Genomic DNA, 11,179 nt, shown 5'->3' on the forward strand with positions numbered 1-11,179 from the left:
AAAATAAGGGTCCCAAAATTGTGGTTTGTTGATGGTCGCCCCGGATGATATGGATAGAATCAACATAATTCGGACAACATTCGTTTGTATATCATGATAGAAATATATGTGCAAATGCTTTATAGTTTTGTCAATGGATGTAAAACATGTTTGAAATTATGCCAACTAGGAAAATTGATATATTTCAGTTGATTTAAAGTGTTTTTAAACCAGTTGTCCTAACTAAAGTCAAGGCTGGACGGTCGCCCCGTATGATGTTTTGGCAATTCGAATAGCAGAAAAATGATGAAAAACTTAAAAATTTGGAGAAGTTAGAGTGGTTGAGTAGGTGAAGAAGGTATAACAAGTAGATGAGAAATTTATGCATTTTTTAGTTTTTTCTGCAAAATAAAATTAACCCGGACAGAAAAAGGGGGCGTCACATCAGTGACCCATATATTGATACAGTAAACCGCTGATAGGTGGAGAATCTGGCAGATTGTGTGATTCTGTACAAACCTATGCACTAAACGATGTGTATTAAGACATGGTGCATCTGTTAGAGTTTCTTGAGCTAATTGACTTATAACCTGATCAGTTCCTTGTATCATTTTGTTTTATTTTTTCCAAAAAGAACACAATTATGTCATGCACTAAACAACATTTTTGTTAGATATGCCTCTGCATTAATGATTTTCTTCTTACTGTTGCTGGAGTAGTCCTGAGTAAAAAGATACTGTTTGGAAAACAAGGGACAGAGGCCTTAAAACACTCTAAATGTGACTAATGTTTGGATTAGGGCTGGGACACGATTAATCGCGATTAATCGCATCCAAAATAAAAGTTTATGTTAACATACTAAATGTGTGTTTACTGTGTATATTTATTATGTATATATAAATACACACACATACATGTAAAGCCTTTAAAAAATACTTATATGTGTGGATAGTTATATTTGTATTTAATTTAGATTATATATAGAATTATAAATATTTTATTTATTTTAATTTAATTTTTATTTTCAGTTTTCTTTAATATACATGTTTGTGTGTGTATTTATACATACATTATATATACACACAGTAAACACACATTTAGTATGTTAACATAAACTTTTATTTTGGATGCGATTAATCGTGTCCCAGCCCTAGTTTGGATACAACTTGCCAATGCATTATTTATCATAAAAAACCCAATAATCTATATTAAAGAACCTTGCTTTGAGACTGGTTTCAGTGTGGGTTTTAACTAGATGTTAAACCTAACTATAGTTTGTGGTTTAATAAATCACTAAACATCAGGAGTCAGTGCAAAAAAATGCTTTTATTAAATATCAGGCACACATTTGCTTAACAAAAAATCCACTTCTTAGAAAACGAAGAAACTCAAAGATTGCTCCTGATGTGAAGAAATATCTCGTCATTCTGTTCCCACGTCCTGCGGCGGCTCGTACTGCAGCAGCTATAATTCACACAAACAGACAAACAAGCGGCTCGTCATCGCAGGCTTCGAAACCGCAGTTAGAGTAAAGAGCTGTAGTTCATCTCACCCTGTTCCTCAGCTCTTTGTTTTCCTCCAGCAGCTGATCATACTTCTGCTGTAAACTGTTCAGTTCCAGACGCAGACTCTCAGAATCGTCTGCCTCGGGTCCGACGCCCAGGTGATGCTTGATGAAGCTGATGAAGAGTTAGTTAAAGTGGCTTAACCCAACGCAGAAATGGTGCCAGAGCTGAGATCTGATCTCACAAATGGTCCACGTTTCCACTCACCAAACCTTTTTATAGTGGACTTCAATGGTGCTCAACGGATTGAAGGTTAAAAATGCAGCTTCAAAAGACTCTAAACGACCCCAGCTGAGGAAGAAGAGTCTTATCTAGTCAAACCATTGGTTAGTTTCTTAAAAATTGACAATTTATATACTTTTTAACATCAAATGCTGGTCTTGTCTAGCTCTGTGATGCACGCTCTGTGATGCACACTCTGTGTATTCCTGTTCAAGACACAAAAACTCCCATTTGATTTTGAAGTTGGAGGAGTAAATGAGATGGGAGTTTTTGGACATACCCTAACTGTCCTGAACTGGAATACACAGAGTTCACACAGAGCTAGACAAGACCAGCATTTGAGGTTAAAAAGTATATAAATCGTTTAGAGTTCTTTGAAGCTGCGTTTAAACTGCATTTTTAGCCTTCAATCCGTTGAGCACCACAGAAGTCCACTATATGGAGAACAATCCTGGAATGTTTTCCTCAAGAAACAATTTCTTTACGACTGAAGAAAGAAAGACATGAACATCTTGGACGACAGGGGGTGAGTACATTATCTGTACATTTGTATTTTGGAAGTGGAGTAATCCTTTAAAGTATTATTTAACAAACATCTCGTCTTGGGACCCAAACCATCACACTATACACGCGTCTCTGATGTGTCTACTAATGAGGGAGACAAACAAAACAAGCTGTGTTCATCTGACTAAAGCTGGCTGCACACTACAAGATTTCAAGGCCGATTTTAAGCTTTCAATTTCGCTACCAAACTGTAAACGTGACCCTAGACCAAAAAAAAACAGTCATAAGGGTCAATTTCTATAAATTGAGATTTATACATCATCTGAAAAACTGAATAAATAAGCTTTCTATTGATCTATGGTTTGTTAGGAAAGGACAATAATTGAACATCTGGAATCTGAGAGAGTGAAAAATCTAGACACTGAAAAAAATCACTGTTAAAGTTGTCCAAATGAAGTTCTTAGCAATGCATATTACTAATCAGAAATTAAGTTTTGATATATTTATGATAGGAAATTTACAATATGGAACAGGATCTTAATATCCTAATGATTTCTGGCATGAAAGAAGAATAATTTTGACCCATACAATGTATTTTTTACTATTAGTATTGCTACAAATACACCTGTGCTACTCGAGGCTGGTTTTTTGTTTGATGTTTACGATTCTTGATTGGTCTGTCTCTCACATGATACTCGAGCGGGACGTTTCTTTGCTGAAACAGAAGGGCATATGGTGTTCCGTGAGTGAATAATGTGGGTGAACTATCGCCGGAGGATTCGTCAGCATGAGCAGCGTAAGGATACTCCAAGGCATTGTTGGGTTTCTCCGATTCCTCGTACAAAGCCACTAAGACTGAAAGTAGAAGATCAGATGAGCCACACACAAATGATCAAAAGATGTGTTCGTTCGGTGGGTTTGACGTTCCTACCATTGGTGAGACTATTGAGGACACCGGCCTTCTCCAGATATCTCCTGAACTGCTCTCGCTTGGACTCAGACACCTGCTGATAGAGGAACACAGACATGTTACTCCAGCTTTACCTAACTTTCCTTTTGCATCATTGACATACTAGTTTCCTTTTTAATACTGCTTTGATGCAATCGGTTTTCTTAAGACACTGCAGGCAAAAACAGTTTTTAATGCACATATCGAGTTTGAGATTTTGGTGTCTCATAGTGTTTTCAGACTAGTGGAAAGAAAACACCCAAAAGACACTGTTAAGTCTTTCTTTTATAGCACTTTATCTATTTGTGTCAATAGATTTCAATTACAATACAGATGTTTAAAGGCCAAGATTTTTTTCTCCTACACTGAGCCATAAATCTCCACTTCAGCAGCACTTACACACACCACACTGAGCATTTGTGTTCCTGACTATATCCTCAAGGTTTTTACAGAGGGATTTGTTGCTTGATTTTATTCCCCCCAAAATTGTCAAAAAAAAAAAAAAAAATTTATATATATATATACACACTAGCGTTCAAAAGTTGGGGTCAGTAAGACTTGTAATAGTCTTTAAAGAAGTCTCTTCTGCTCATCAAGGCTGCGTTTATTTGATTAAAAATACAGAAAAAAAACAGAAATATTGCAAAATGTTTTTACAATATAAAATAGTTTTTTATTTTAACATTTTTTAAAATATAATTTATTCCTGTGATGAAAAGCTGAATTTTTATCAGCTGTTACTCCAGTCTTCAGTGTCACATGATCCTTCAGAAATCATTCTAATATACTGATTTATTACTAGAATGATCAATGCTGGAGAATATCAACAGTTGTGCTGACAAATATTTTTTGGAACCTGTGATTTTTTTTCAGGATTCTTTCATGAATAACAAGTACAGTGTTTATTCAAAATATAAATATTTTATAAGCCTAGTCCTAGACTAAAATGTAAGTCTTAGTCATTTAAACTGAAAGAAACTTGCTCTGATTGATCTTAAAATATATCAGTGCCTTTGTTTTGTCTCAAGATGCACACCAGTAAGATTTTTTACTAAGAATGGTTATAAAAATGACTTGAATGTTCTAATTGAACAATGGCCTAATCCTGGTTTAGTGTAAACCGTGTCTGTGAAACCGGGCCTTAATAATTAACTTAATACATCCTTGGTGAATAAAAGTATTAATTTCTTAAAAAAAAGAAAAAAGAAACAATTAAAAACTACTGACCTCAAACTTTTGAACGGTAGTGTGTATATATATATATATAGTTTTCTTTCTGTTCTAAGTATTTTCAAACAAAATGAGACCCACATTAATAAACACAAAATAAGATACACAAAATCTCCTCTGTAAAAACATTTGACTCTAATATGTCAAAAAATAAAGAATTTTGAAACTGACTTCATCCAGTGTTTAGACTTTTGTACTAGAAATATATGCAAATTAGCGCATATTTCATTAAACAATGGCTCATTTGCATATTTAAACCTAACATTTTAGAAAACTTGTAATACAACAAATGTTTGCAATTATCAATGTAATCAATCAATCACCTGAGTAAGTAAGGAGATAACTATTAGTTGTTTTACTCTATTCACCTGCAGTGTCTCTAAGACTTGAGTTGAAAGAGACTCAGAAGAGTCTGAGGGTGGTTTCATTCGGTCTCTGTGTATGAAATGTCAGGAGTTTATCGAGAAAGAGTAAAAGACGACAGTAGTTAACGTTACTGTGATTCTCTACAGCTGTGTGAACCTGACACTTCATACCTGAGCAGAAACGGATTATTAAACACTTAAAAATCTCGGAGAAATGACAAGTTAGTGCCGACTACAAACATCTGAAGTGTTCTGACGCGTTTCTACAATAGTGTTCACCTCAGAGTAGCGCGACAGAAACAAACACGATAATGTTCCTCCACTCAGATCTCATCAAATGACTGGGATTCGGTTCACAGACTCGCCGGAAGTTCACACGCGTTCAGTCGGATTCTGTCGTTATATGAGTGCGTTTGTTTGTTAGTTTGTTTACTTACTCTGTAATGCGCCATTGCGAACGACAAAGTCACGAACTGTTTGATTCACCGAAAGACTCTTCTGAGCGCATGCGCCGAGCACAACCGGAACACACACACACACGCAAACACTGTCGCCCCGGCAACGCTTAAAGGGACCGCGCCTTGACGAAACGCGCACGCGCGCTAGCCAGAGCTGTATCCCATCCGTTTAGTTGCGAAACTCTCGAAAAACTGGCCAGTAGTGGTATTTTATGAAGCGTGTTATAGTTGTTTGTCGTTAGATTAACAGTTATACTGTAAATGCAGTTAGATAACACGAGAAACACCGTAATAGCGGCCAGAACCAGATACTAGTTGTCATATTTGTACGTTTTTAGTCTTTCTGCAATCTTTCTCTCTCTGTAGGAGGTTGAATGCGTTTCAGATTCAAGAAATACGATAAAAATGTATGCTAAACGCAATCGGTTGCCTTGTGTCTTTTTAAACACTATTTTCATCTTTTCTGTTATGCTAAAAATGCCATATTTGCTTGCCTTTTATAATATTCCCTTATGTTGTATATTTGAATATCATAAAATAACACGAGTACATTACTTTTTTATTTAACATTAAATCGTTAAATCCAAACATATTAAAAATGAGTGTTTGATGATGTCTAAATACACTTTCAAATGTATTTAACCTTAAATATTACACTAACTGTAATATAAATACTATTAGGAAATGTTATCTTTTAAATGATCAGGATCAGTATTGCACATTTTATTTAGCACAAAAAACTATTACCAAATAGAACTGCACTATGTATTACAATTATGTAATTGAATAAAAGTTACACTTAAGGTGTTTGGTCACATTTGACTTCCAAAGAGTATGAGAACATACTAAATATGTCTCTTTATCGTTCCTCAATATAAAATCCGATTGTAAAGCGTGTTCAGAGAAGTTATCAATACACAATCAATGCACATTATGTGTTAATAATTGCTCGAAATTGCTGCAAATATAGTAGAACTGCTGTCTATCCTACTTAAACCCATTCAAACACATTGACAGCGCGGAGCTGTTTGGAACTATTGAGAGCTCCATGAACCACGTGACCGCGCCGCGGCGAGATCAAAGCGTGACGCAACTCTGTTTCTCAACGGCTCTGATCTCTCCTCACCTGAGCGAACAGGTGTCTGTCACGAGCGGAAGTGCTTGAGAGTAGCTGGAGTGATGGACTGCTGACATGTGCCTGAGCTGCTGCTGATTGACATGAAATGAAGGTAAACACATTTAATATTTAATCTGTTTTAGATCGTTTTTAGAATATGTATTTTAAGTTGATATCATTAGGAATTAGCTTTTATTCATCTCATGTCGTGTTTTAAATATACAACAACACAAAAATACAGGGAGTAACTTTAGATGCATAAAAGAAAACATTTCAAGTATTCTGTCCATTTGTTTTGCTTTTTTATTTTGTGCGTCTTTCATTGTTTCAGTATTTAATTGATTCAGTTTATTGTATTTGTGTATATGGTATTTTCCAATAAATTGATCACCAATTTCTTTTCTAAACTCTAATTTCCATACAAAAAAAATATATCTTTACTCCCTTTTTTTGGTTTGATATTGAATATTTAAACACCCAAAATTAAAAATCAGTTTAACTGGTAAACACACGTTCAAAAAAATAAACGTTTTTTTATGGAATCTTCTTTCACAAATGTAGATAAGTGTATTTTCTATATCTTTAAAAAAATGTTTTACTGGATAAATTAAACTGGTAACTTCATTCAAGTAATAAGTCAAGGTTTTCTGTTAGTTAAAAATATGTATAAACAAAAAGTGTGGGATCAGTAAGATGTGTAATGGTTTTCAAAGACGTTTCTTCTGCTCATCAAGGCTGTGTTCATTTGATCACAAAGAAAAAAACTGTAATATTGTTCAATATTATTTCAATTTAAAATAGCTGTTTTCTATGTGAATATATTTTAAACTGATTTTTCCACATCATTACTCCAATATTCAGTGTCACACGATCCTTCAGAAATCATTCTAATATACCGATTTATTATCAGTTTTGGAAACAGTTGAGCTGCTTAATATTTTTTTGGAACCTGTGATACTTTTTTCAGGATTCTTTGACTAATAAAAGGTTAAAAAGAACAGCATTTATTTAAAATAGAAAGGTTTTCTAGCATTTTTGGGTCAGTACATTTTTTATTCTTTCTTTCTTTATCTTTATTTAGCAAGGGTGTGTTGAATGGACGAAAAAAGTGATTTACATTGTTAAACAATTCTATTAATAACTCTAATAATGAATCAGCATATTAGAATGATTTCTGAAGGCTCAGAATTCAGCTTTTCATTGCTAGAATAAATTATATTTCAAAGTATATTAAAATAAAAACTTTATTTTAGATTGTAATAACATTTTGCAATATTAAGTTGTTTTTCTGTATTTTTGCTCAAATAAACGCAGCTTTGATGAGCATAAGGGACTTTTTTTTTTAAACATTACGAGTCTTACTGACTCCAAACTATTGAGCAGCAGTGTATAATAAGAACAAAAACATCGTGCCAATAACAGTACAGAATGTAAATACACTGGAGTAGGAACATGTTTATGGTGTTTGACATGTTAATGTTGAGAATATCCACATGCTGGAGTGAAAGTTGGCTCTTCAGTCTGATAACATTGAAAGGGTCATTCCTGGGATACGGTGCCTTTAGCGTCCACAGTAAACATCATGATATTATTGCCTTCAAATTTTCAACATCAATTTTGAAGTTGTCTTTGACATAAATAACACATTTTGAACCTTAAGCCCATTTTTGCAGCATATCAAACCACCAAATATCACCATTTATCTTATGTCTCCTAAGCCTGTGTCTGTTATTGTGATGATAAATATACTCTTGATATGAGTTATTTTTATTTTTTTTCCACATTGTTTGGTATATTTACAGTGCCTTGCGAAAGTATTCATACCCATTTATTTTTTTCACATTATTTTGTTATGTTACGTTTTCCCACATCAATCTACACTCCCTACTCCACAATGGCAAAGCAAAAAATAGGTTTTTAACATTTGTGCAAATTTATCTTGACATCAAGACTTGGTTTTTCAGCTGTTAGACCTTTTCTGAGAGGTGTGTGTCGCAATATGAATGCTCCTGAGATAAATTCCCAGTGTCCCAGAAAAGGGTATGAATACTTATGCAACAGGATCTTTTCAGTTTTTTATTTCTAATAAATTTGCAAAGTTGTTATAAACCTGGTTTGTGCTGTCATTATGGAGTAGGGAGTGTAGATTGATGTGGGAAAAAAGTAATTTAAAGCAGTTTAACATAATGCTGCAACAAAACAAAATGTGAAAAAAATGAAGGGGTATAAATACTTTTGCAAGGCACTGTGTGTATATATATATATATATATATATATAATATAATCTATACTTTATACACACTGTAAAAAAGTAATGTGTTACTCCGCTGCCTTAAAATTTGTTCGTTTAGTCAACTAAATTATTCCAGTTGTCACTTAAATTAACATTAAGTAACTTAAATTTTCAAGTTGACAGAACTAATAACATTAAACATCTAAAAAGCGCTGTAGGAATAAATGTGACCTTCAATAAACACACTGCTGTGTTCTGGCTCTGCCGTTAGTTTATTAGTCTTTATTGCAATGCTCTCCTGCAGTCATCACGGATAACGTTCAGCGTTATATTTGGCTTAGTTTGAGATCCAGGAGGAAAACGTCTCGTCATTTCTGCTGTTAGAAGAAGCTCACTGGTCCACGATAGTCCGGCAATGACCACTGATGCTAATTTGCTAATGCTAGTTAAAGAGACAGTTCACCCAGATAGGAACATTCGTCATTTATAGGGTGTGATGTCCCTTTAATGATCGCAAGCGTTTGAACAGCAGAGCATGTGTGACCCTGGACCACAAAACCAGACATAAGGGTTTTTAAAAGCTGAATAAATAAGCTTTCCATTGATGTAAGGTGTGTTAGGATAGGACAATATTTGGCTGAGATACAACTATTGGAAAATCTACACTCTCAGGGGGCAAAACAATCTAAATATTGAGAAAATCACCTTTAAAATTATTCAAAAGAAGTTCTTAGCAATGCATATTACTAATTACAAATTAAGTTTTGATATATTTACAAAATATCTTCATGGAATGTATTATTATATAATGTATTGTTGGCTACTGCTACAAATAAAGATTAATGCTCCAGGGTCAAGCCGTTTTAGCCTAAAATTGTCTAAAAATGCATTTTTACAAGAAACAATTTAATTAGAGAGCTCTATAATCCAATTCTTACTAGTAACAATTATAGTTAGAGCTCTCTAAATCAATTGTTACTAGTAAGAACTGAATTAGAGAGCTCTTTAGTTGGATTACAGAGCTCCGCAATTAAACATATCTTTAACCCTCTAAGCGCCAAAGTTGCAGAATTGCGACAAGGCGTCATACCTATTAAAATAGACTGTATTTCCTAAAACGGTTTAATTTCTCATTTGTATTCCCTACCACTAGATGGCAGACATGTAGTACTTTGATTCTAGACCAAAATTACGTCATGTTCCTATTCAAAATGTTGGAGAAAATAACAGAGAAAGCGATCTTCTTTGATGCAGAAGCAGGACAGTTCATAGCGTCTGAGTAAATTGTCAGATTAGTGAGGAGAAAAGCACCAACAGGCTGATAAACAGTTGTACCGCGAGGATGTGTTGCAAATGTTGTTTGCCGATTCTGACTCTGAAGGGGAATATTTGCCTTTTAGAAATTGGAAGTCTAATAGACGCTGCGTCTCGCGGTACATCTTTGCATCGCAGTGGTGCCGCCGCGCAAGACCACACAGTGTTCACAAAGCACAAACCAGCGATCGGTTCGTCCCTTTGCCCAAAAGGAATGGGGGTGAATGTGGTCATAGTGGACACAGGGGTATAGTAATATTCTAATAATTTAGTAATTTCTTCTGTTTTATTGTTGGTTTCCTCTAGGGCTGGGCCGATAAACGATATAATATCGAATCGCGATAAAATTTATGTTAATAACGATGATAAGCTATAGATATTTTTTGCTCGATATGGATTAATCTAAGAGCCAATCATACAGCAGAAATATGCGACAGCGGCCAATCAGCGTGCAGCGTGCGTGTGCACGTCAAAGTACAAAGTTCATTTTCTACAGCACTTTGCGAAGCAAACTTACACCAGGACGACAAAAAAAAAAAAGAGAGTGGAAGCAGCGACGAAAGAGAAACTAACCTCGAGTTTTTATCCAAAGATGTTGAAGTTGTCGACAGAAAAGGTAGCACGAATTCCGTAAGTGGTTTGACTGTCTGAAAAGTGACTCACAGCTCAGCTGAGAGTTTGGCGCGATTGTTAAAACTGAAACCGAAAGCAAAAAACGCACGCGCATTCAAAAGCAATTTAAATCCCCCTTGTTTAGAGAGTGACTCCGCAATGCGCGCAAATTAGGCTACATGACATATCTAGGCTGTTATCAGCATGTAGACTATAATAGGTTGTGTATGTCTATAGCTCTGTATCATGCTTGAAATATTCCGTCTCTATTTGCACTTTGAATAATGAGAGAGTAGCCTACTTTGATTATGGCTGAATTGTCTGCACTTAATACGATTAACAAAGAGCTGTGTCGTAATTTTTTGATATTTATACCGTAGATTGTTTCAAAATGCAGTGGTTGCCTCTAATTTAAATAGCTCAACCTATAATAGAGAAAATAAACAATTGTGTTAATAATAATAAATAAATAAATAAATGTGTTACAAATAATGTTTTTACAATAATTTTATGTTCACATTTTGTACATTTACTCTCATTTACCATACTCTGTCACAATTTTAACAACTTTTTTCATTTATTTTAGTAAGTTATTTTAATTTTTAAGGCCAAATCTGTAATCTGATTTTTG

General features: G+C 34.5%; 1 protein-coding gene across 2 annotated transcripts; it reads right to left on the reverse strand.

The window, feature by feature from the left end:
• Positions 1 to 1,286: 1,286 nt before the first annotated feature.
• mycbp (MYC binding protein) lies at positions 1,287 to 5,327 on the reverse strand. 2 transcript variants are annotated; one of them, XM_073822155.1, is made up of 5 exons: positions 5,252 to 5,327; positions 3,202 to 3,277; positions 3,077 to 3,125; positions 1,532 to 1,658; positions 1,287 to 1,443 (listed from the first exon to the last, which is right to left on the reverse strand). In XM_073822155.1, exons 1-5 carry the CDS (start codon positions 5,264 to 5,266, stop codon positions 1,402 to 1,404), a joined length of 309 nt encoding a protein of 102 aa, XP_073678256.1. In that variant the 5' UTR covers positions 5,267 to 5,327; the 3' UTR covers positions 1,287 to 1,401. The 2 variants fall into 2 exon arrangements, with proteins under 2 accessions (XP_073678256.1, XP_073678257.1); XM_073822156.1 differs by having other exon boundaries at positions 3,202 to 3,274; positions 5,252 to 5,306.
• Positions 5,328 to 11,179: the final 5,852 nt, after the last annotated feature.

The sequence above is a fragment of the Garra rufa genome, chromosome 17 (assembly GCF_049309525.1).
Source record: "Garra rufa chromosome 17, GarRuf1.0, whole genome shotgun sequence".
Lineage (NCBI taxonomy): Eukaryota > Metazoa > Chordata > Actinopteri > Cypriniformes > Cyprinidae > Garra > Garra rufa.